This window comes from Aethalodelphis obliquidens, unplaced genomic scaffold (genome assembly GCF_003676395.1).
Source record: "Aethalodelphis obliquidens isolate GAN/ISIS:26980383/991018 unplaced genomic scaffold, ASM367639v1 scaffold103, whole genome shotgun sequence".
NCBI classification, from domain to species: Eukaryota; Metazoa; Chordata; class Mammalia; order Artiodactyla; family Delphinidae; genus Aethalodelphis; species Aethalodelphis obliquidens.
The window spans coordinates 1,242,540-1,268,940 of record NW_020838047.1 but is presented as its reverse complement, the minus strand read 5'-3'; the positions used below and the strand labels follow the sequence as shown (position 1 = coordinate 1,268,940).

The 26,401-nt window shown below is 45.5% G+C and overlaps 1 protein-coding gene and 1 pseudogene across 6 annotated transcripts in view; both read left to right on the top strand.

Moving 5' to 3' along the window:
• Window positions 1-11,871, top strand: part of PALLD (palladin, cytoskeletal associated protein) — a 385,196-nt gene extending 373,325 nt beyond the window's left edge. For all 5 annotated transcript variants that reach the window (XM_027096503.1, XM_027096505.1, XM_027096504.1 and 2 more), the window contains 5 exons: window positions 1,159-1,291; window positions 5,579-5,786; window positions 7,897-8,062; window positions 8,473-8,606; window positions 9,668-11,871. In XM_027096503.1, coding sequence (XP_026952304.1) covers window positions 1,159-1,291; window positions 5,579-5,786; window positions 7,897-8,062; window positions 8,473-8,606; window positions 9,668-9,840 — 814 coding nt within the window. In that variant the 3' untranslated portion in view covers window positions 9,841-11,871. The remainder of the gene's footprint in view (window positions 1-1,158; window positions 1,292-5,578; window positions 5,787-7,896; window positions 8,063-8,472; window positions 8,607-9,667) is intronic.
• A 346-nt stretch (window positions 11,872-12,217) lies between these two features.
• LOC113614755 (ferritin heavy chain pseudogene) lies at window positions 12,218-14,535 on the top strand (annotated as a pseudogene). The gene is made up of 3 exons (XR_003430716.1): window positions 12,218-12,225; window positions 12,849-12,864; window positions 13,629-14,535. The product of XR_003430716.1 is annotated as a ferritin heavy chain pseudogene (transcript).
• The last annotated feature ends 11,866 nt before the right edge of the window (window positions 14,536-26,401 follow it).

Here is a 26,401-nt window from a genome sequence, read left to right as displayed (position 1 = left end):
TTTGTGGGCCACTGACTCCTGAAAGGGCATTGTGCTCGTAAATGAGACCTGGTGGGTGAAGGCTGGTGATTACTAGCGTATTATACTAATTTCTCATTTGCTTTGCTCCTACTTTTGCTACTGAAGTGTTTCTTAACTTACCTCCCAATGATCTCCGTCAGGGTTAGTTTCAACAGCTCACTCCTAAGTCTTCCCTGCAGTCACTTTAAATCATACTGCTCTTAAAGGCGGCTCTGACAGCATCCTCAAAACCAAGAAAGGTGCACAGAATCTCGAGATGTGCACAATTTTATGTTAAAGCAAAAAAAAGGAATAAGAATTACTGCTTTAGGCATATGGTTAATGGATACAGAAGAAAACCTGCCTAAAATGTGATTTGTTTTCCTGGTTAATATGAAAAGAAATTTTTATTAGAATGATATTCATGCTTTTTAAATAATAAGAACTTTTAATTTCCTGCAAGTTTATAATCACAGTGGAAGCTGTCCTGATTTCTGTTGAAAAATATTTGGTAATAAATGAGCAACAGCTGCTGCTGCTTCTCATACAGCTTTAAAAATATTTATTCAGGAAAAAATAGGTTACTGTTAGTTCCCCATTTTCCCCTTTCACGATTTATGCTAGCTGTAAGGGTTAGGATAGCAGATGATTTGAAGTCTGCAATTAGCAGATTATTAAATGTATAATAAACTTCCAAACGAAACAAGATTTTGTTTTACTGACTTTCTTTATGGTATGAACCCTGGGATTAGGAGCTAGGTAAGCAGGTAAGGAAATTATATTATTGCCCCATGTATTATAGAGAAGAGATAACTAAGAACCTGACAATACCTACTGTCTATTTATATTACCTATCATTTATGTGTCGTTCTTCCTCCTCCTCCCCCCTTTCTTTCCATCTGTCTGTATTTATCTGTGTGTCATTCTCCCTCCCTCTTTCTCTGCCCCCATCTTTCTTTCCATCTATTTAACTATATTTGTGGCATTCTCCCTCCCCTCCCACATCTTTCCCTCTGGGTGTATCTGTGTGGCATTCTCCCTCCCTCTCTCTCTGCCCCCATCTTTCTTTCCATCTATCTATATTGTCTATCTTTGTGGCGTTCTCCCTCCCCTCCCCCATCTTTCTTTCCATCTGTTGGTTTTCTCTCTCGTCCGAAGGTCTCGTTCGAGATCCAGGGACAGTGCCGACGAAGGTGAACCGATTCAGGAACGATTCTTCCGACCGCACTTCCTGCAGGCTCCCGGGGACCTGACGGTCCAGGAGGGCAGGCTCTGCAGGATGGACTGTAAGGTGAGGGGCTTGGGTGCCTCCCTTCTCCCTGCAATACCACTTCCCTTTAGTTCCTTTTGGGGAAATTATGTAAAGTATACATCTTTAAAATGTTTCCTAGCAGAAGAGGAGAGAAAATGAGTGGAACATACTAATATTTATATACATTTCAAATCATTCTTTTCCTTGATTTTTAAGTTTTTGTTGAATATGTCCTTTACCTAGAACCCTGTGTACCATACTCCAGAAAGTGAACTGGGAGGTTTTATCCCTCAGAGTCGCCCTTTTTGTTGAAGTAATGACTGTGTTGGATCTGTTCTCTATCCTGATCTTACTTATATTTACTCTGTTTTCATACACATTTCATTCCGTCGACAGTAGGGCTTCTTAACCAGGTCCTGGGGTGAGCAGGTCTCATCAGGTGTGTGGGCCTGAAATTACACAGGAGGTTGTATGTGGTACACCTGCCATCAGCTTCCCAGAGGACCTCGAGGCCAAAAATGTGTAGGAATCACTGGTCTGAAATTTTTTGATTGTTTTGTATTTTTGCCCCATTATTTATTGATCTTAAATTTAAATTTTAGCTCTGAAATACGAATACGCTTTTAAAAAAGTAATTTGGGCTCTCTCTGCTGGTTGTCTCTGGAATTGCAGAACACAAGATGTAAGGCACTTAGAGGGTTAACTCTGGGCTTGTAGAAATGTATAAAAAGCTTGTAGAAATGTATTTAAAATGTATAAAATACTTTCCAGCATAATTTTTCAATATAAATTTATTTTTTGGCTGCGTTGGGTTTTCGTTGCTGTGCATGGGCTTCTCATTGCGGTGGCTTCTCATTTTGGAGCACAGGCCCTAGGCGTGTGGGCTCAGTAGTTGTGGTACGTGGGCTCAGTAGTTGTGGCTCGCGGGCTCTGGAGCGCAGGCTCGTAGTGGCGCACGGGCTTAGTTGCTTCGTGTCATGTGAGATCTTCCCAGACTAGGGATCAAACCGGTGTCCCCTGCATGGGCAGGTGGGTTCTTAACTACCGCACCACCAGGGAAGTCCCTCCAGCGTAATTTTTTTAATTTTTATTTTATATTGAACTATAGTTGATTAACAGTGTTGTGTTAGTTTCAGGTGCACAGCAAAGTGATTCAGTTATGCATATGCATGTATCTATTCTTTTTCCAAGTTCTTTTCCCATTTAGGTTATTACAGAATGTTGAGCAGAGTTCCCTGTGCTCAATACAGTAGGTCCTTGTTGGTTATCTGTTTCGTAAATAGTAGTGTGTACATGTCAGTCCCAGTCTCCCAATTCATCCCTCCGCCTCCACCCTTCCCCCCCGGTAACCATAAGTTCGTTCTCTAAGTCTGTGAGTGTGTTTTGTAAATTAGTTCATTTGTATCAGTTTTTAGATTCCACATATGGTCTTTCTCTGACTTACGTCACTCAGTATGATCATCTCCAGGTCCATCCATGTTGCTGCAAATGGCATTATTTCATTCTTTTTTATGGCTGAGTAATATTCCATTGTATATATGTGCCACATCTTCTTTATCTATTTATCTGTTAAGGGACACTTAGGTTGTTTCCATGTCCTGGCTATTGTAAATAGAGCTGCAGTGAACATTGTGGTACATGACTCTTTTTGAGTTATGGTTTTCTCAGGGTATATGCCCAGTAGTGGGATTGCTGGGTCGTATGGTAGTTCTATTTTTAGTTTTTTAAGGAACCTCCATACTGTTCTCCATAGTGGCTGTATCAGTTTACATTCCCACCAACAGAGCAGGAGGGTTCCCTTTTCTCCACACCCTCTCCACCATTTATTGTTTGTAAACTTTTTGATGATGGCCATTCTGACTGGTGTGAGGTGATACATCACTGTAGTTTTGATGTGCATTTCCCTAATAATCAGCAGTGTTGAGCATCTTTTCATGTGCCTGTGTATGTCTCCTTTGGAAAAATGTCTGTTTAGGGCTTTGGCCCATTTTTTAATTGGGTTGTTGTTTGATGTTTGTTTTTTGTTTTTTTTGTTATTGAGCCACGTGAGCTCCTTGTACATTTTGGAGGTTAATTCCTTGTCAGCTGCAGTGTTTGCAACATAATTCTTTTTACAGTATAAGTATACAGATTGAGTTTATATATATACAGTGTGTATATATTTACATGTGTGTATTTATTTGGGGTCTGTAACTGAGAATTCATACAGACCACCCGTAAAATGACATTTGAGTCCACAGGGGAAATTTTCTTTTAGAAAATTAGATGATGCCAAGGGATTACTATTAATTTTAATTTTATGTATAAAAAGGGAACTGTGACTGTAAGAAAAATCTGTTCTTTTAGAATGATACTTCATAAAGTATCAAGTATAAAGTTTGGGGTCTATTTTTAAAATATGAAAAATTACAGAAGAGAGTGAATCTAGGTGATGGCTACATGGAGATTCACAATACTGTCGGCTCTACTTTTGATCACATTTAAGAAAGAAATCATAACACTTTATTTTTCTGCGAGTGACACAGCTGTCCTTGAAATGCCTGCCTTTAAGAGAATATTGGAAACAAAAGGTAATCTGTTGATTTTACTGTTATGATCAGACCTGGACTAATGTGGAAAATCTTTTCCAGTGTATTTATCCTTTAAGAGGGAAAGAAGAATCATGGGAACAGGCCAGTCGCTACTGGGCTGCTGGGCCCCCGACTCACTCCCCGGACACTGACTGCCCCGGCCGGCTCTCAGCCTCCGGGAGTAAACGCCTCTGCTTCCCCCCGTTCCCACGGCAGCCAGAGCCGCCCACCTGTCCAGGCTGGGGCCCGCTTACAGTGACCCAGTTCCTGAGGTCAGGCTCGCCTTGCTGGCCTCAGAGGGAGAGGACTCGGCCTTCCCCTCTGCCCGGCCATGCAGCTCTGGCCCAGGTGGGCCCAGAGTGCGTGCGGCGTCTCCCTCCTAAACCTGCTGCGGCCTCGCCGGTACCTGACCAGCCAGGAGGGCCAGGTGTGCAGCCCCGGGCGGGAAAGCCCACCCCCTTCCTCCGTGCACCTGTGCTGGCCCGACAGGTAGAGCGGGCGTGGAGCGCCGGGGCGGCAGGTGGACGGATGGGAGGCTGCAGAGCCTGGCCCGCTTTTAGCCAGTGATTTAATTGTTTTGTGTAAATCCCTGGGCCTTTGCTGTGTGTGTCTGTTGCGGGGTGAGGCATCCTGGGGGCAGTATACGTGAGCGTCACACAGCATGAGTGCAGTTTGTGAGTTCTCTGGCGGATTTTGGCAGAGCTGATTCTCAAAAGAATTGGTTTACGGTCCCACTGACGTCTTTCCGTATGTGATTTCCCACTGGTGCATTTGGGGTAGGGGTGAAAGGGCTTCCTTACTGGTGCTTTTCTTCCCGTTCAGAATGCAGAGCCCTAGAGTGAAGAGCTGACAGACGGTGGCCACCCCTCCCCTCACTGCACACCATGCTGTTAGCCGTTAAACGTGCTTTTGTCTGATCTCTGGTCAGCAGGACTGTCGTGGTCTGGAGAGTGGTGGTTTTTTTTAACGTTTCCGTTGTGAGGCTAATTTGTTGAGATGCTTTCTGGGTAATTTCGTATGTCTCCTATTACTTTCAAGGATTATAAAATAATAACAGCCCTGTGTCTTAATGGCTGCATTAACTAACGTCTCCGCAGCTACAGCAGCCTTGATGAGAGGCTTTGTCGTGAGCCGTGCGAGCTGAGTGTGAGTCCTTGTCATGGTTGGAAGGGCTCAGAGCCCTGGGCTGACATCACCCTCAGCATCTATAACCTGGGTGAGGAAAGACGATGGCGAACGTTTTTAGTCCCCATCTCACTTTTCTCTGGGTTGCTCTATAAGAAATGTTCAGAAGTGAGCCCGTGTGTGCCGAGACGCTATTCAAAGATTTTAAGCAAAAGAGAAATGTGGGCTTCCCTGGTGGTGGTGCAGTGGTTAGGAATCCGCCCACCAATGCAGGGGACACGGGTTCGAGCCCTGGTCCGGGAAGATCCCACATGCCACGGAGCAACTAAGCCCGTGCACCACAACTACTGAGCCTGTGCTCTAGAGCCCACGAGCCACAACTACTGAGCCCACGTGCCACAACTACTGAAGCCCATGCGCCTAGAGCCCGTGCTCCGCAACAAGAGAAGCCCGCGCACTGCAACAAAGACCCAACGCAGGCAAAAATAAATAAATAAGTGAGTAAGAAACGTGACCTGATGCTAAGAGCCTCATGTTGTCCTGAAGGAGGAGTCTGTGCCGGTGTCTTAGGTGTTCGTGACTTCGCTGTTTCCGTAGCAGAGGAATTCATTCGCATTTCTTCCCGGTTTAGGTCAGTGGGCTGCCAACCCCCGATCTCAGCTGGCTGCTGGACGGCAAGCCCATCCGCCAGGACAGCACCCACAAGATGCTGGTGCGAGAGAACGGGGTGCACTCTCTGATCATCGAGCCCGTCACGGCCCGGGACGCCGGTGTCTACACGTGCATGGCCACCAACCGGGCTGGACACAACTCCTTCAGCCTGGAACTCGTGGTCGCAGGTAAGTCCCGGGAACCTCTCCCAGGGTGAGCGTCAGATGTAGAAACAAACTAACCCATGTGGAAAGTACATCAAATCGCTGAAAAAAATAGACCATTATCATCAACGTGTTAAGACCTGGCAAGTCAGAAACATCACTTTTTCTTCGCTGTAGCCATGGTTATTTTTCTTCCCTTCCCCCGTCAGCCTGGCAGCCAGAGAAGAGGGTTTGAGCAGTTTTTCTGGGCCATTCCCCTTCTCCTGGGCCCCCAGTGTCACACGGGAAAGGCAGCGGCAGCCTGGCCTCCAGGAACCAGACGATGTGGGAGAATGTGCTCGTGCAGCAAGTTCTCCACGTAGACCTAGCTTTTGAAGTCATGTGCAGTGATTTCAGAATTCAAAACTGAAATGCTGTGATCTACCCCCCATGTCACAGACAGATTAAACTCAGGTTTGCTTTTTAATTGACTATATATCTTTACGAAATTTACCTACCAGAATAAAGTTTTACCCTTAGGTATGGGAAATGAGTTTATGGGAAGGTCTAGTGTCCTAGGAGCTGAGCATGAATAGAGAGCCTGTTCTCTGTGCTCATCTGAAAAAAGCAGAACGGAGCGTTTATTTCTCACCACTGCATGCAAAGCGCTCACTTGGTTCCTCACGGCAGCCCCATGAGGCAGTCAGCCAGTGGGAATTAGGAGAGAGGAAGTGACTTTCCTAGGGGCCAGGCTGCGGTGCCCCTCTGGTGCCAGGAGCCTTCGAGCTCCTGGGGGAGACAGCAGCAGCGAGGACGCAGCGGGCGGCCCGGCTACAGTCCGGGCTAGGGATTTTCGTGACAACAAACACCCAGACGTGTTCGCACAAAAACATGGGCAGCGTGCAGCCTGTGTGTCAGACCCGCTTCAGTTTCACTCCTTCCTCCAGCCCGCCCTCCTCAAAACTCAACTGTTGGGGTCCCCCCGCCGACCGTACCTGTCCCCACGCCCGAGGTGTCCCCGTCGGCACTTCCGGAGGAAGTCGGGGCTCGGCTCCCAGCCCAGCTCTCGTTTTCTGGCTGTGTCCTCTGGCAGGTCCGTCTCTGCAGCTGAGTGTCCCCAAACGGAAAAGGGGGCCATGATGCTCAGAGTTGAAGGACTAAGTCGTGGCACAAGGACGAAATCCTGTGAAGCTCTGCGTCCCCATGGGCCTGCCTAGCCAAGCTCCAGAGGTAGCTGTGATGCCTACTGTGGAGGGTCGCTGCGACCTAAAGGCCCGTCTTACACATTTATGCTCTTTTGAAAACTGGGACCCAGGAAGAGCACCGAGTGAGGTCTCTTCCCAGAGTAGCCCAGGTCAAGTAACCACAAAAGGTCCAATAAAAATTAACCCTCTACATAATTCGAGGTCATAGAGGGCCTTAGGTTTTTAAAACTTTCAGGTAGAACGTTCACCTTTGCTTTGCTATTATTTGTCACAGAGGAGGGAGTGCAGAAGGCCGCACCGTCAGACTCATTGTTGGCAGCTAGGATGATGGTAGCTAAGGCTTCCTCTTCCTCTGGGACTGTTCCCACCGCAGATCCAAGGGAACACTGAGAGTGTTACTAACAGTTCTGATTTGTCCAGACTGGGTAATAGTCGTCGTTTTCATAGCTTTCTTCAAAGAAATACAAATTGGAACTTGTATAGAATGTACGTTCCTAGTGTTGAGGTAACTAGTTAAAGCTGCCTCTCCTCGTTTCCCCCTTTGTAGCCTGTGGTATGTCTCTCTTAAGCCAAGACCTAGAAATCTCAGAGTGTCTCGGCCAGCAGGGCGGGAATCTAGGGGATCAGCGCCGCTAGATGGCAGCGGTGGGCTGAGGCAGGGACCCTCATCAGTCACCAGCCTGACGGAGGTCCCCACCCCACCCCACCCCGAGAGCACGCAGGCAGGTGCGGGCCTGTCGGACTTGAACTGAGGAGAGAAAGGCGTGGAATGAAGGGTAGGAACGTCTCTTGGTGGAGGAGGGATAACTTGGAGAGAGGACAAGCATCCTGCCGCCTGAAGGGGAAAACGACGTCAGCAAAGTTGAGCGGGATTTCTGAAAGCACCTGCGTTCTTTTGTGGTACCTTTTGCGCCCGTCACGGGTAGGTAATCCGTCTCGTGTCTTTGCAGCTAAGGAAGCGCACAAGCCCCCCGTGTTCCTCGAGAAGCTGCAGAACACGGGGGTGGCGGACGGGTACCCGGTTCGGCTGGAATGCCGCGTGTCCGGGGTGCCGCCGCCGCAGATATTTTGGAAGAAGGAAAACGAGTCGCTCACTCACAGCACGGACCGCGTGAGGTGAGAGCCCACGGGGCCGCCCCCCACCCGCAGGGGTCCTGATGGTCCCAAAGGAAGGTGCACAGCACGCGCCTGTGTGCGCTGCCCCCGGGCCAGCCCCTGCCCCCCGCACGCCTGCGCTTTGCGGAGGCGGCTGCCCTGCTGTGTGGTGCAGCGGCTCCCCGCCTAACGCAGGCAGTGCCGGGGGGGGGGCGGGGCAGATGCTCCCCCTGGGAATTAAGTGCTCGGCTTCCTTCAGCCTCCCGGCCTCTCCGCTCTCTCATTAGCTGTCACGGACTGGCGGCGTCTGCAGAATTAGGAGGACCCTGTTATCCGCTGCTTGCACAGTTCTGTTTCTCATGAGCTAATGAGAAGCGATGCTTCGTGTCCTGAAACATTTCGAGCCCTATGGCCGTGTCTGTCTTTTGCAGCCTGCACCAGGACAGCTACGGCTACGTGTGTCTACTCATCCAGGGAGCCACCAAGGACGATGCTGGCTGGTACACGGTGTCGGCCAAGAACGAGGCGGGGATCGTGTCCTGCACGGCCCGGCTGGACGTCTACAGTGAGTACCCCTCCCCCTCGCCTCGATGCGTTATTGGTTCCTTCCGTTAGGACAAGGCGGGCGTCAGCACACCGAGTCACGTTACTCTGATCTGATCAACAACTCTAGCGCTTTATCTGCCAGAAATTTCACACTGCTCTTTCTCTTTCTATTTATAGTTTCTCAACATTAATAGTGAACCTCGCCAGAAGAACAGTGCCCAAGTATCACTCAGGAACTTTGCGTTTTTAGCAAAACGTGCATGTGGATTTCTCTGGCGTCGGCTACCCAGCTGTGGCTTTCTTACCCAGCACCCTTAGGGGTTAACACCAGGCAAAGGCATAAGCACAGACTTTTCACATTTTGTTACTGCCTTGTGCAAATGACTGCCTTTTAACATTTCTCCCTAAGCTACTATGATCCTGTCACAGCATCTTAATTCACGCTAAACGTGTGGCCCATTGAAGCTGGAATGTGTACTTTCGTGGCTCAGTGCTTTGTGTTAACATATCCTAAGCAGTTCAGCAGTAGGTTTGCGAGTGTGTGTGTGCGTGTATTTGTGTACATGCATCCCAGATTGAAAGAAAAAAGTTCTAAGTTTACAAACTAGCCCAGTAGCGTTATGTGATCTAATGACAAGAAAACCACTAGGAAAAATTCAGAACTGATTTCACACATAAGAAATGACTGACCTCAACCTTCCCTATCGCCTGCTTCCTTTCAAACAATTTGTGTTAGAACACCCATCCAGAATACCTGATGACTGTCATTACTGTGGCATTTATACATTTTGAGCTTTGAAGTTTTTTTTCAAAGTGAGAATCAGGAAGTGTAGCAGCCATTTCAAAGGACTCCCCGAGCTGCAGTGAGTACTGACTATCGAGATAAACTACACGCTGTCTCTGTTCCCGAGCTGCTGTAGTGCCTCCACCCTGTGTAGGCAGTAAATCTGCAACATGTGAGTAGACTGCAGAACCACCCGTACACGTTAGGACTTCTTAGGTCTTTTGCACAGAACACGTGCCTGGTACAGAGCCATGCCGCCTGGTTACAGGTTCTGAGTTCCGTGTTGTGTCTTGCAGCCCAGTGGCAGCAGCCACCGCCAAGCGCCAAGCCGAAGCGGGTGCGGCCCTCGGCCAGCCGCTACGCCGCGCTCTCGGACCAGGGACTCGACATCAGGGCCGCGTTCCAGCCCGAGGCCAGCCCGTCCCACCTGATGCTGAGCCCCGGCCTGGTGGAGAGCGAGGACCTGTGAGCTGGCGCTCTCCACGGAGCCCAGACGCTGAAACCACCGCTGCCTTGACCCACACCCTCCTCTGTCACAGGACGTAAAAGGCAGAAACATACCTTTGGCTCTAAGAAACAAAAGGACACCAAAATCCTACTTTTCTTCCTGGTAAACCAGACGTAGAGGCTGCGTACGCGATGCTGATTGATAGGAATGCACACCTTGCACGGAGAATTCACATTCATCAGCCAATTTAAAACTTTGGGAAGTGCTGCAAATCAGGGGGTCTGAAATGCCGAAGTGCTAACGGAAAAAAGGTGACCATGACCTGTGTTGTCCCGGGTGTCTTCCCTAGCGTAGGTGCTGCCACCCGGCGTGAGGTCGGGGGGCTCCCCGGAGGTGGCTGCACCACAGGGGACACCGCCTGGGCTCTGCGGGGCAGTGTGCTCACGCAGCCAGGGACCCACGTGGGGCATGGGACAAGGAGGGCGCCACCAGGAAGCCCAAGGAAACGCCCGTCCGCGAACGGCTTGCCACTAAACCGTGCGCAAGGAGCCACCTGCCTTCAGTTCTGTGAACATCAAGAGTTTTCTAACAAGGCCAAGACCTTCGTTCTTAACCTTTTTTTCTTTACGTGTAGTATTTTCTTTTCTCGTTACCTTGGTAGGGCGCTTACTTACAAACCATATTAAAAGAATGCGAAGTACTCTGAATAAAGAAGAAGCATATTGCAGTCCATTCCACGAAGGGCATCCCAGCCACCCAAGTGACCAAGGTGTGTAGTATCTGGAGGAGACGGGTCTGGAAGGGGCGGAGAGGAGAGGGAAAGGAAGCACGACCAGACAGACTGTGCTCACTTAGATGAAAGCAGCGGAGCACGAGATGGTAAAGGCCAGGCTTTTCTTTGGTTTTCTTCAAACTTACTTAACCTAAAATAGAAGCGACAAAACACCGCCATTCCCAAGTCAGGAACTCGAGGGTCAGCCGGAGGGAAGCTCGTGCTCGGGACACTGCAGTGTCGGAGCTGGTGCCGCAGCGGGAGATTGAGGTGCGCACTGCAAGTTGAATATGGGCTGAGCTGCGAGATTGTCATGGATCAGAGACAGCCTGTGGGCGCTAATCTACTTGGGGAGACAAAGACGGGGGTGCCGGCATGCATTTTCTCCGTGGCACCGCCATACGGTGGATGGAAACTATTCACTTCCCTGCTGCCACGAGACCTTTTGCCTTAAGAAGGTGCTGGGTTCCAAGTAGTTTGTAAAGGCATCTCGGCAAAGACTGCTTTCTGAATGCCTGTGATTCTGCATCAGCTAGATGGCGTGGATGGATTCTGACCAGACTTGACTTGACGGTTTTAAGTCAGAACAAATAAACTTTAAAAAGGAGAAAAAAAATTTGGGCTGATATTATAAAACCTGAGTCTTTAATGGTACTTTCCTATGAAGAGAACACACTGTATTCCTCATGCAAAACACATTTATCTTTCATTATTTATAATACAAATGTTGAACTCTTAGCTCAGTTACTCCATTCAATACGTAGTATTTTTTAAGTACTTTTGTATCTGTGTGCCACCGTGTATATCCCATTGCACTGCTTCACATGGACAGCTTTCTACTTCCTTGTAAGAGCACCAACCAAGCGAGCTTTAAATGCCAGGCCGGAGCTCTGGTGCCCACGTTCTGTGCAGAGTGGCACATGTCTCTGACCACACCTACGTGCATTGCTGATGTCGGGTTTCAGACACCGTGCAAAGTCTCTCCTGGACCTTTCTATACTGTAGAATTATGACTTAACATCATCTCTTCCTTGCCAAATTTTTCTGAATGTGACTTTTTGCTGATTTGCTGGGTTTGGGATTAAGTAGCATTATTTTGCCACCTTTCATGTATTTATAAAGAAATAAGTACGATCTTACCACTTTGGATTGTTGTGCTGGTGTAATGTGGATTTAACATCAATAAATATTTAACAAATAATAGTTGCAATTTTATGAAGCAAATATTCAGTCGTTTTCATTTTCTATTGCTTGCTGTAATAAACTGGTACAGACTAGAACTACTGTGTCTGCTGCAGTGCATTCTCACCTGAGCGCAAGCACCTGGGACAGAATTGGGCTCCTTGCGGCTGTAGGACGGGGTCCCACGTGGTCTGTCAGCGGGGAGCACTGGGCTGCTACAGGCCGTGTCACCCCCCTCCCCTCACCAAAACCGGCAGTGAGAATCCCCCTTGGGACAAATCCCTCTCACGCTTTGACTGTGGTCAAGGAGAGTCCTGTGCCTTTTAAGGGACCATCTGATCTGGGATCTGTGTATGGGTGAGAGAGAAGGGGGGTGCACCCCGGGGGGGGGGTGGACGCTGGCAGCTGGCTCAGAACCCTGCCTGCCTCAGCAGTTTACCGGACATGTGCCTGTGAGTAACAGTGGATCCTGTGATCCCCTGGGAAAGCGTCCTGCAACCACATACCATAGCTGCTCTCTTAGGGATTAAGTATACGGGGTTCTGGCTCAAGAGTTCCTCCCCCAGACACACCAGATCCGCTACTACGTACAGACCCATTTCCTCCGAAAGAAACCGCGGGTGAATGAGAACAGACCCACGTCACAACAGGAGGGCTGAGGCAAAGCCTCACTGTGACCCCCACTGCCCGGCACAGTGACCCACAGTGAGGAGGGAACTCAACCCCAAGCTTTCCCTGGGGAGTGAAGGGTTTGAACCTCTCACCAGGACCCCAACTTTTAAGGCCTGCCTCTGAGACCAGCCCCCAAGACGTGTAGCTTTGAAAGCCAACGGGGCTTCTGTCCATGAGACAAGGCTGCGGGGCACTGGGAGATGCTTCTTCCAGGGCTGCATGGACTGGGCCAGCACAGAGGCCGCCGACTGAAAAGCGCCCAGACCTTCTGTGAAAGAGGCTTTTTTGCTTACGTTCAGCCTGAGGGACAGACATCTAGCTGGGCACGTGTCAGGCCAACCCGAGTGCTCTCTAGAAACCCCCAAGGGCAGGCACTGTCTTCACGCCATCCCTCTGCCTCCAGATTGCCACTAGCTCCCGTAAAGGGGTCCGTGCACTGGCCTGGGCCCCAGGGGACACCTGAATGGCCTAGCTCTGCCGGCCAGGGGGGCTTATATTTGCGAGTCCCATAAGTCTGTAACGGAGAAACAGTTCTTACCCTGCTATCCCCCGGGGCAGAGCACACAGGCAGCACGCTGAAGCACCCCAGTCTCTCTGTGACACAGGGCAGTTGTCTTCAGAGCTATGGCATAAGGGGCAGGCTTCTAATTAAACACACACCTGGGGGCCGACTGCAGCCCTCTCCAGAGGGGGGCCCTGTCCCAGTTCACCTGTGTCTGGAAGAAAGGAGTGGGCACAGGAGTAGCAGCCAGGTGTGGCTGCCACCCACTGTGATTTTAAACCTTCCAACAAAAGTCCAGGACCAGAAGGCTTCACAGGTGAATTCAATCCAACATTTAGAGAAGAGCTAACACCCATCCTCAAACTCTTCCAGAAAATTGCAGAGAAAGGAACACTCCCAAGCTCATTCTACAAGGCCACCACCATCACCCTGATACCAAAACCAGACAAGGATGTCACAAAGAAAGAAAATTACAGGCCAATGTCACTGATGAACATAGAGGCAAAAATCCTCAACAAAATACTAGCAAACAGAATCCAACAAAACATTAAAAGGATCTTTCACCACGATCACGTGGGATTTATCCCGGGGATGCAAGGATTCTTCAATATATGCAAAATCAATCAATGTGATACACCATATTAACAAATCGAAAAATAATAAATAGCAGCATCTCGACAGTCCTCGCGGAGAGTCGCCGCAGATTCTTGCTTCAACAGTGCTTGGACGGAACCCGGCGCTCGTCCCCCGCCCCAGCCGGCCGCTCAGAGCCAGCCCTCGCCACCACCTCACAGCGCCCTCCGACTGCCCCAAGGTCCCCGCTGCCGTTACAGCGCCGCGCAGCCACCGCCACCGTTTCACCTCAGCCGCCCACCATGACGACCGCATGCCCCTTGCAGATGCACCAGAACTACCACCAGGACTCGGAGGAGGCTGCCATCAACCACCAGATCAACCTGGAGCGCTACGCCTCCTACGTCTACCTGTCCATGTCGTACTATTTTGACCGTGATGATGTGGCTTTGAAGAACTTGGCCAAATACTTTCTTCACCAATCTTGTGAGGAGAGGGAACATGCTGAGAAACTGATGAAGCTGCAGAACCACCGGGGTGGCCGAATCTTCCTTCAGGATATCAAGAAACCAGACCGTGATGACTGGGAGAGTGGGCTGAATGCAATGGAATGTGCGCTACACTTGGAAAAAAGTGTGACTCAGTCACTACTGGAACTGCACCAACTGGCCACGGAGAAAAATGACCCCCATTGGTGTGACTGCATTGAGACTCATTATCTGAATGGGCAGGTGAAATCCATTCAAGAACTGGGTGACCACGCAGCCAACTTGCGCACAATGGGGGCCCCCGAATCTGGCATGGCACGGTATCTTTTAGACAAGCACACCCTGGGAAACAGGGATGATGAGAGCTAAGCCTTAGGCTGGCTTCCCGTAGCCACAGGGGTGACTTCCCTGGTCACCAAGGCAGTGCATGCATGTTTGGGTTACCTTACCTTTTCTGTAAGTTGTACCAGAATATCTACAAGTCCTTTCCTTAGTACCATTCCTTCAAATAAAGTAATTTGGTACCCCCCCCAAAAAAAGCATCATCTCAATAGACACAGAAAAGGCTTTTGACAAAAGTCAACAGCCACTTATGATAAAAACTCTCCAGAAAGTGGGCATAGAGGGAACCTACCTCAATATAGTAAAGGTCATATACGACAATCCCACAGCAAACATCATTCTCACTGGTGAAAAACTGAAAGCATTTCCTCTAAGATCAGGAACAAGACAAGGATGTCCACTCTCACCACTATTATTCAACATAGTTTTGGAAGTCCTAGCCATGGCAATTAGAAGAAAAAGAAATAAAAGGAATACAAATTGGAAAAGTCACTGTTTGCAGGTGACATGATACTACACATAGAAAATCCTAAATATATTACCAGAAAACTACTGGAGCTCATCAGTGAATCTGGTAAAGTTGCAGGATACAAAAATAATACACAGAAATCTCTTGCATTCCTATACACTAACAACAAAAGATCAAAAGGAGAAATTAAGGGAAAAATCCCACTGACCATCGCAACAAAAAGAATAAAATACCTAAGAATAAACCTACCTAAGAAAGCAAAAGACCTGTACTCAGAAAACTATAAGACACTGATGAAAGAAATCAGAGACAACACAAACAAATGGAGAGATATACCACATTTTTGGATTGGAAGAATCAATATTGTGAAAGTGACTATACTACCCAAAGCAATCTACAGATTCAATGCAATCCCTATGATATTTCTTAAAGAATTAGAACAAAAAAATTTATAATTTCTGTGGAGACACAGAAGACCTCAAATAGCCAAAGGAATCTTGAGAAAGAAAAACAGAGCTGGAGGAATCAGACTACCTGACTTTGTACTACAAATCTCAAGTAATCAGAACAGTATGCTACTGTCACAAAGACTGAAATACAGATCAGTGGAACAGGATAGAAAGTCCAGTGATACACCCACATACATATGGTCAATTAATCTATGATGAACAAGGCAAGAGTATACAATTGGGAAAACACAGTCTCTTCAATAAGCAGTGCTGGGAAAAGTGGACAGCTACATGTGAAAGAATGAAATTACAACACTCCCTAACACCATACACAAAAATAAACTCAAAATGGATTAAAGATATAAATGTAAGGCCAGACACTATAAAACTCTTAGGAAAAAACATAGGCAGAACACTCTTTAACATAAAACACAGCAAGATCTTTTTTTTTTTTTTTTTTTTGCAGTACGCGGGCCTCTCACTGTTGTGGCCTCTCCCGCTGCGGAGCACAGGCTCCGGACACGCAGGCTCAGCGGCCATGGCTCAGGGGCCCAGCCGCTCCGTGACATGTGGGATCCTCCCAGACCAGGGCACGAACCCGTGTCCCCTGCATCGGCAGGCGGACTCTCAACCACTGTGCCACCAGGGAAGCCCCAGCAAGATCTTTTTTGATCCACTTCCTAGAGTACTGAAAATAAAAACAACAGTAAACAAATGGAACCTAATTAAACTTAAGAACTATTGCATAGCAAAGGAAACGATAAACAAAACGAAAAGACAACCTATGGACTGGGAGAAAATATTTGCCAACAATGCAACCGACAAGGGATTAATCTCCAAAATATACAAACTTATGCAGCTCAATATCAAAAAATCAAACAACCCAATCAAAAAATGGACAGAAGACCTGAATAGACATTTCTCCAAAGAGACATACAGATGGCCAAGAGGTACATGAAAAGATGCTCAAAATCACTAATTATTAGAGAAATGCAAATCAAAACTACAATGAGGTATTCCCTCATACTGGTCAGAGTGGCCAGCATCAAAAAATGTACAAACAATAAATGCTGGAGCAGGTCTGGAGAAAAGGGAGCCCTCCTATGCTGTTGGTTGGGAATGTCAACTGGTGCAGCCACTATGGAGAACAGTATGGAGGTTCCTTAAACAACTAAAAACAGAACTACCATATGACCCAGCAATCCCACTCCTGGGCATATACCTGGAGAAAACCATAATTCAGAATGATACATGCACCCCAATGTTCACTGTAGCACTGTTTACAATAGTCAAGACATGGAAGCAACCTAAATGCCCACTGACAGATGAATGGATAAAGAAGATGTGGTGTTTATATGTGTGTGTATGTGTATATACACACATACACACACACATACAACGGAATGTTAGCCATAAAAAAGAACAAAACAATGCCATTTGCAGCAACATGGGTGGACCTAGAGATTGTTAAACTGTGTGAAGTCAGACACAGAAAGACAAATATCATATGGTATTGTTTATATGTGGAATCTTAAAAAAATTACAAATGAACTCATTTACAAAACAGAAATAGAGTCACGGATGTAGAAAACAAACTTATGGTTACCAGGGGATGGGAGGGGACAGGGATAAATTAGGAGATTGGGATTGACATATACACACGACTGTATATAAAATAACTAGTAAAGACCTACTGTATAGCACAGGGACCTCTACTCAATACTCTGTAATGACCTATATGGGAAAAGAATCTAAAAGAACTAAGAGTGGATATATGTATAACTGATTCACTTTGCTCTACACCTGAAACTTACACAACACTGTAAATCAACTATACTCCAATAAAATTTTTTTTAAACTACATACAGAACTATCATACACTCTAGCTAACTCACTCCTGGGCATATATCCGGAGAAAACCATAATTCGGAAAGACACATGAACCCAATGTTCATTGCAGCACTATTTACAGTAGCCAGGACATGGAAGCAACCTAAGTGTCCATCGACAGATGAATGGATAAAGAAGATGTGGCACATACATACAATGGAATATTACTCAGCCATAAAGAAGAATGAAATAATGCCACTTGAGACAACATGGGTGGACCTAGAGATGGTCATAGTGCATGCAGTCAGCCAGACAGAGAAAGACAAACACCGTATGATGTCTCTTGGGCATACAGGCTGTGATCACTCATGGCTCAGGTTACCAGAGTGCAGACAGGTAGAAGAGACTCAGGGAAGAAAGAAGTTTGGGGAGAACCCTGGACAGAAAGGCACAGAGAGGAGCACAGCCTGTCCTCCAGAATACCACTGGTTTTACACACTCCAGGTTCATTCACAACCACCTGCTCTGTTTTCCAGATGCCAGCATTCACGGAGGCCTACAGCTTGAAGACCAAGAGTCAAGCAAAATATTTCTCTGCCCAGAGTCCTGCCTCTGGTGAGAGAAAATGCAGTCAGAGCACAGACAGCCTGCCAGGTTGTCTGGCCACTGTGCCCCTCGATCTGTCTGTAACTTCCGGATAGGATATAGTTAGCCAACCTGTGTCCCTCCGAGAAGAGAGCCAACTGGGCCAGTCACAGGCACACAGCAACCAACCCCTCCTGTCCAGGCACCTCCCTAAGGTTAGAGCAACCCCATCTCACATTCTGGAGGTCCAAACTGGGAGCTGCATGTGCACGACGCCGGTGCTCTGTCACCCTCTAGTGGCTGTCCTCTCTAACTGCAGTTTTGAACCCTTCCTCCTGCCCCCCACTCCCCAGCTGGCTGCACTGGCCTTGGGCACCTTCCAGCCTGATTACATTCCCCTTCTTTTTGTAATCACAATAAAGTCACCTACAGAGTTTCAGGATCTCTCCAGAAGGAAGATCTTTTAATCAGTACATGTTAACCATGAGAAGTTTGTTTCAAGAACGAAACTGAAATACTGTATTTTTCTTTTTGTTTCCAAATAGAAACAGCTCTAGTTTTGTAGGTCATAAAAATTCCAAAGTTATAATATGATGTCCTTGGCCAGAGAAAGAAAAGACACATTTTAGGGCTCCCTCCACTCAACCACCCTTTAAGTCATGTGATTGGGCTTTCAATCAATCAGCTGATCCCTGTATCTCTCTGACCAGGATTTACATCAGCTCCACCCCCTTTAATGTACCTAACCTAGTTTTACCCCATAGTCTGCCCCTGAAACCTGCAACTTCAAAAGTTGGGAAGTTAATGTTGATCCCAGCACCAAACACAGCTTCAGCAGGAGAAAAAAAACGGTACAAATGAACTGATTTACAAAACAGAAACAGTCACAGATGTAGAAAACAAACCTAGGATTTGTTTGGAGAAAAGGGGGGGAAATGTGGTGTGGATAAATTGGGAGATTGGCATTGACATATACACACTACTATATATAAAATAGGTAACTAATAAGGACCTACTGTATAGCACAGGGAACTCTACTCCATACACTGTAATGACCTATATGGGAAAAGAATCTTTAAAAGAGTGGATATATGTATATGTATAACTCATTCACTTTGCTGTACAGTATGGTACTGTCACAAAAACTGACATATGCACCACTGGAACAGGACAGAAATCCGGAGATAAACCAGGAACATATGGCCAACTAATCTTTGATGAACAAGGCAAGACTATACAGTGGCGAAAAGACAGCCTCTTCAATAAGTGGTGCTGGGAAAACGGGACAGCCACATGTAAAGAATGAAACTACAACACTCCCTAACACCATACACAAAAATAAACTCACAATGGATTAAAGACCTAAATGTAAGGCCAGACGCTATAAAACTCTTAGAAAAAAACATAGACAGAACACTCTAACATAAAACACAGCAAGATCTTTTATGATCCACTTACTAGAGTACAGAAAATAAAAACACAAATTAAAAAATGGGACCTAATTAAACTCAAAAACTATTGCACAGCAAAGGAAACCATAAACAAGACAAAAGGACAACCCTCAGAATGGGAGAAAATATTTGTAAATGAAGCAACTGACTAAAGGATTAATTAAAGGATTAAAGGATTAATCTCCAAAATATACAAGCAGCTCATGCAGCTCAATATCACAAACACCCAATCCAAAAAATGGGCAGAAGACCTAAACACACATTGCTCCAAAGAAGATACACAGACTGCCAAAAAGCACACGAAAGGATGCTCAACATCACTAATCATTAGGGAAATGCAAATCAAAACTACAGTGAGGTATCACCTCACATCGGTCAGAATGGCCATCATCAAAAAGTCTACGAACAACAAATGCTGGAGAGGGTGTGGAGAAAAGGGAACCCTCTTGCACTGTTGGTGGGAATGTAAATGGATACAGCCACTATGGAGAACAGTATGGAGGTTCCTTAAAAACTAAAACTAGAACTGCCATATGACCCAGCAATCCCACTACTGGGCATATACCCTGAGAAAACCATAATTCAAAGAGTCATGTACCACAATGTTCACTGCAGCACTATTTACAATAGCCAGGACATGGAAGCAACCTAAATATCAATGGACAGAGGAATGGATAAGGAAGATGTGGTACATATATTCAATGGAATATTAGCCATAAAAAAGATCAAACTAATGCCATTTGCAGCAACATGGATGGACCTAGAGATTATCATACTAAGTGAAGCAAGAAAGAGAAAGACAAATACCCTATGATATCCCTTATATGTGGAATCTAACAAAATGGTACAAGTGAACTTATTTACAAAACAGACATAGACTCACAGATGTAGAAACCAAACTTATGGTTACAAACAAGAAAGGGGGGAAGGGATAAATCAGGATATTGGCATTAACATATCCACACTATATATAAAATGTGTAAGTACCTACTATATAGCACAGGGAACTCAATATTCTGTAATAACCTATATGGGAAAGCAATCTAAGAAAAATGGACATATGTATATGTATACCTGCTTCACTTTTCTGTACACCTAAAACTAATACAACATTGTAAATCAACTATACTCCAATTAAAAAAGAAAAAAGACGTACTCTGCAATGCCAAAAAAAAAAAAAAAAGACCCTAAGTATGCTTACCCTCTTGGCCAACAATGAATGAACAAAGTGAGTACTTCAGCAAGGGACAGAAAGTATAAGAAAGCACCAAGGAGAAGTCACAGAGCTGAAAAAATACAATAACTGAACTGAAAATTATGATTGATGCATTCAAAGCAGACTAGATGAGGCAGAAGCAGACTGGTGAACTCAAAGACGGGGTAGAGAACATATCCCACTAAACAACAACAAAAGAAAGAATGAAAAGAGTGATGATAGCTTAAGGAATTTATGGGACAACATCAAGTGGACCAACATTCACATCGCAAGGGTCCCAGAAAGAAGAGAGAAATGGGCAGAAATTTTATTTGAAGCAATAATGGCTGAAAATTTCCCTAACCTGGGATGGAAAGAGACAGGTTAGGGAAAGAACCAGTCTCCAGATGCAAGAAGCCCAGAGATTTCCAAATAAGAAATCAGATGGAAGAAGCCCAGAGATTTCCAAATAAGATGAACCCAAAGAGCCCATATCAAGACACATTATAAAGAAAATGTTAAAAATTAAAAGAAAGGAGATTATCTTAAAAGCAGCAACAGAAAAATAACTTTTTACATGCAAGGGAACCCACATAAGACTATCAATATATTTTCCATCAGAAAGTTTGCAGGCCAGAGTAGCACTGTATATTCAACATGCTGAAAGAAAAAAAAATTTTAAATTCCAACCAGTAATACTCTACCTGGCAACGTTATCATTCAGAATTAAAGGAGAAAGAGTTTTCTATATAAGCAAAAGCTAACAGAGTTCATCACTACTAAACCAGCCTTACAAGAAATGTTAAAGGGACTTCTTTTAGTTGAAAAGAAAGGGTGCTAATTAGTAACAAGAAAGCACATGAAAGTATAAATCTCACCAGTAAAGGTAAACATATAGTAAAGGTGTGGGTTAACCACTTATAAAGCTAGTATGAAGGTTAAAAGACAAAAGGAATAAATATAACTACAATAACTGTTAAGGAATACAGAAGATAAAATGCTGTAAATTGTGACGTTAAAAACATAAAATGGGTGGGAGAGAGAAAAAATACAGATCTTTAAAATGCATTTAAATTTAAGGTGCTATCAACTTAAAATTGACTGAGAAACATATCTTATGTAAGCCTCTTGGTAACCTCAAAGCAAAAACCTATAGTAGATACACAAAAGATAAAGGAATCTAAGCACAACACTACAGAAAATGATCAAATCATAGAAGAAGAGAGCAAGAGAAGAAGAAAGGAACAAAGGAATTCAAACCAACCAGAACACACAAAATGGCAATAAATACATACCTATCAATAATTACATTAAATGTAAATATTCTAAATTCTCCAATCAAAAGGCAAAGTGTAGCTGAATGAATTTTAAAAAATACAAGACCCATCTATATGCTGCCTATAAGAGACTTCAGATACAAGGACACACACAGACTGAAAGTGAAAGGATGGAAAAAGATGTTTCATGAATATGAAAACCAAAAGAAAGCTGGGATAGCTATACTTAGACAAAATAAACTTTAAGACAAAGACCATAGTAAGAGACAAAGAAGGTCCTTGTATAATAATAAAGGGGTCAATCCAACAAGAGGATATAACATTTGTAAATATTTATGCACCCAACATAGGGACATATAAATATATAAAATGAATATTAGCAGATATAAAGGGAGAAATACACACCAACACAGTAATAGCACAGGCCTTTTTTTAAAATTAATTAATTTATTTATTTATGGCTGTGTTGCGTCCTCATTGCTGCATGTGGTCTTTCTTTAGTTGCGATGAGTGGGGGCTACTCTTTGTTATGGTGCATGGACTTCTCACTGCGGTGGCTTCTCTTGTTGCGGAGCATGGGCTCTAGGTCCGTGGGCTTCAGTAGTTGGGGCACACAGGCTCTAGAGCACAGGCTCAGTAGACGTGGCACACGGGCTTAGTTGCTCCACAGCATGTGGGATCTTCCCAGACCAGGGCTTGAACCCGTGTCCCCTGCATTGGCAGACGGATTCTTAACCACTACGCCACCAGGGAAGTCCTCAAGCAACTTTTCTGACTACAATAGTATGAAACTACACAGCAAGTAAAATAAAACTAGAAAATTCACAAATATGTGGAAATTAAACAACATGCTGCTGAATTCAAAATATACCATGAGACAAATGGAAATACAACATATCAAAATGTATGCAATTCAGCAAAAGCAGTTCTAAGAGGGAAGCTCATAACAATAACTGCCTACAGTAATAAATAAGAAACACCTCAGGGCTTCCCTGGTGGCACAGTGGTTGAGAGTCCACCTGCCAATGCAGGGGACACGGGTTCGTGCCCCGGTCCGGGAAGATCCCACATGCCGCGGAGCAGCTGGTCCCGTGAGCCATGGCCGCTGAGTTGCGCGTCCGGAGCCTGTGCTCCGCAACGGGAGAGGCCACAGCAGTGAGAGGACCGCGTACCACAAAAAAAAAAACAAAAAAACAAGCAAACAAGAAACACCTCAAATAAACAACCTAACTATACCTGAAGGGACTAGAAAAAGACCAAATGTAGCCCAAAGTTACTAAAAGGAAAGAAATAACAAAGATCAGAGCAGAAACAAAAGAAATAGAGACTAAAAAGGAAAAAAAAAAGGGAAAAAAATTAGTGAAACTAAAGAGCTTGTTTTTTGAAAATGTAAACAAAGATTTTTAAAACTTTAGCTAGACTCACTAAGGAGAAAAGAGAGGACTCGTAAATAAAACCAAAAACAAAAGTGGAGACCTTACAACTAACACCACAGAAACACAAAGGATCATAAGAGATAACTAGGAGCAATTACACACTAACAAATTGGAGAACCTAGAGAAAACGGATAAATTGCTAGAAACATACAACCTATCAAGACTGAATCACGAAGAAACAGAAAACCTGAAGAGCCCAATTACTAGTAAGGAGATTGAGTCAGTAATCAAAAACCTCCCAGCAAACAAAATTCCAGGACCAGGTGGATTCACTGGTAAATTCTATGAAACGTTTAATGAATAATTACTACCAATCCTTCTCAATCTCTTCCAAAAAAAAACAAAACCAAACAACAACCAAAAAAACCCCAGGAGAGGGAACATTTCCAATCTCATTTTCAAGGCCAGCATTACCCACTATCAAAACCAGACAAGGGCATCACAAGAAAATTATAGGCCAATATCACTGATGAACATGGATGCAAAAATTCTCCACAAAATATTAGCAAACAATTTCAACAATACATTAAAAGCATAGTACACCATGATCAAGTGATTTTTTTCAGCGATACAAGGATGGTTCAACAGGCATAAATCAATCAACGTGACATACCGCAGTAACAAACTGAAAAGTAAAAGTCATATGATCAACTCAGTAGGTGTGGCAAAAGCATTTGAAAACATTCAACATCCATTCATGATTCAAAAATACAAAGTGGGAGGAGACCTTCAAGATGGGAAAGGAGTAAGACGTGGAGATCACCTTCCTCCCCACAAATACATCAGAAGTACATCTACACGTGGAACAACTCCTACAGAACACCTACTGAACGCTGGCAGACCTCAGACTTCCCAAAAGGCAAGAAATTCCCCACGTACCTGGGTAGGGCAAAAGAAAAAAGAATAAACAGAGACAAAAGGATAGGGACGGGACCTGCACCAGTGGGAGGGAGCTGTGAAGGAGGAAAGGTTTCCACACACGAGGAAGCTCCTTCGCGGGCGGAGACTGCGGGAGGCGGAGAGGGGAGCTTCGGAGCCGCGGAGGAGAGCGCAGCAACAGGGGTGCGGAGGGCAAAGCGGAGAGATTCCCGCACAGAGGATCGGTGTCAACCAGCACTCAGCAGCCCGAGGCTTGTCTGCTCACCCACTGGGGCGGGTGGGGGCTGGGAGCTGAGGCTCGGGCTTTGGAGGTCAGATCCCAGGGAGAGGACTCGGGTTGGCTGCGTGAACACAGCCTGAAGGGGCTAGTGCACCACGGCTAGCCGGGAGGGAGTCCGGGGAAAAGTCTGGACCTGCCTAAGAGGAAACAGACCATTGTTTCAGGGTGCGTGAGGAGAGGGGATTCAGAGCACCGCCTAAATCAGCTCCAGAGATGGACGTGAGCCGCGGCTATCAGCACGGACCCCAGAGACAGGCATGAAATGCTAAGGCTGCTACTGCAGCCACCAAGAAGCCTGTGTGCGAGCACAGGTCACTATCCACACCTCCCCTTCCAGGAGCCTGTGCAGCCTGCCAGTGCCAGGGTCCCGTGATCCAGGGACAACTTCCCTGGGAGAACACACAGCGTGCCTCAGGCTAGTGCAATGTCACGCAGGCCTCTGCGGCTGCAGGCTTGCCCCGCATTGCATACCCCTCCCTCCCCCCAGGCCGGAGTGAGCCAGAGCCCCCTAATCAGCTGCTCCTGTAACCCCGTCCTGTCTGAGCGAAGAACAGACGCCCTCAGAAGACCTACACACAGAGGCGAGGCCAAACCCAAAGGTGAGCCCCTGGGAGCTGTGAGAACAAAGAAGACAAAGGGCAATCTCTCCCAGCAGCCTCAGGAGCAGGATTAAAGCTCCACAGTCAACTTGATGTACCCTGCATCTGTGGAATACCTGAATAGACAATGAACCATCCCAAATTGAGGAGGTGAACTCTGTGAGCAAATGGAGACTTGGGGTTTGCATCTAATTTGTTGTTGGTTTCATGTTTATTTTAGTTTAGTATTTAGAGTTTATTATCATTGGTAGATTTGTTTATTGACTTGGTTGCTCTCTTCATTTTTTTTAATATATAGATATATATTGTTTTTTTCCTTTTTCTCTTTTTATGAGTATGTATGTGTATGCTTCTTTGTGTGATTTTGTCTCTAGAGCTTTGCTTTTACCATTTGTCCTAGGGTTCTGTCTGTCCGTTTTTTTTGTTTTAGTATACTTTTTAGCACTGGTTATCATTGGTGGATTTGTTTCTTGGTTTCGTTGCTCTCTTCTTTCTTTCTTTCATTTTTTTTATTTTTAATAATTTTTTAAGTAACTTTATTTTATTATTTTTTCCTTCTTTCTTTCTTTCTTTTTTTCTCCCTTTTCTTCTCAGCCATGTGGCTGACAGGGTCTTGGTGCTCTGGCCCGGTGTCAGGTCTGTGCCTCTGAGGTGGGAGAGCTGAGTTCAGGACATAGGTCCACCAGAGACCTCTGCTCCATGTAATATCAAATGGCGAAAGCTCTCCCAGAGATCTCCATCTCAATGCAAAGACCCAGCTCCAGTCAATGACCAGCAAGCTACAGTGCTGGACACCCTATGCCAAACAACTAGCAAGACAGGAACACAACCCCACACATTAGCAGAGAGGCTGCCTAAAACCATAATAAGGTCACAGACATCCCAAAACACACCACTGGACGTGGTCCTGCCCACTAGAGAGACAAGATCCAGCCTCATCCACCACAACACAGGCACCAGTCCCCTCCACCAGGAAGCCTACACAACCCACTGAACCAACGTTAGCCACAGGGGGCAGACACCAAAAACAACGGGAACTACGAACCTGGAGCCTGTGAAAAGCAGACCCCAAACACAGCGAGTTAAGCAAAATGAGAAGACAGAGAAACACACAGCAGATAAAGAAGCAAAGTAAAAGCCCACCAGACCAAACAAATGAAGAGGACATAGGCAGTCTACCTGAAAAAGAATTCAGAGTAATTATAGTAAAGATGATCCAAAATCTCGGAAATAGAATGGAGGAAATACAAATAATTAACAAGGACCTAAAAGAACTAAAGAGCAAACAAACAATGATGAACAACACAATAAATGAAATTTAAAATTCTCTAGAAGGAATCAATAGCAGAATAACTGAGGCAGAAGAACAGATGAGTGAACTGGAAGATAAAATAGTGGAAATAACTACCGCAGAGCAGAATAAAGAAAAAAGAATGAAAAGAATTGAGGACAGTCTCAGAGGCCTCTAGGACAACATTAAATGCACCAACATTCGAATTATAGGGGTCCCAGAAGAAGAAGAGAAAAAGAAAGGGACTGAGAAAATACTTGAAGAGATTATAGTTGAAAACTTGTCTAATATTGGAAAGGAAATAGTCAAG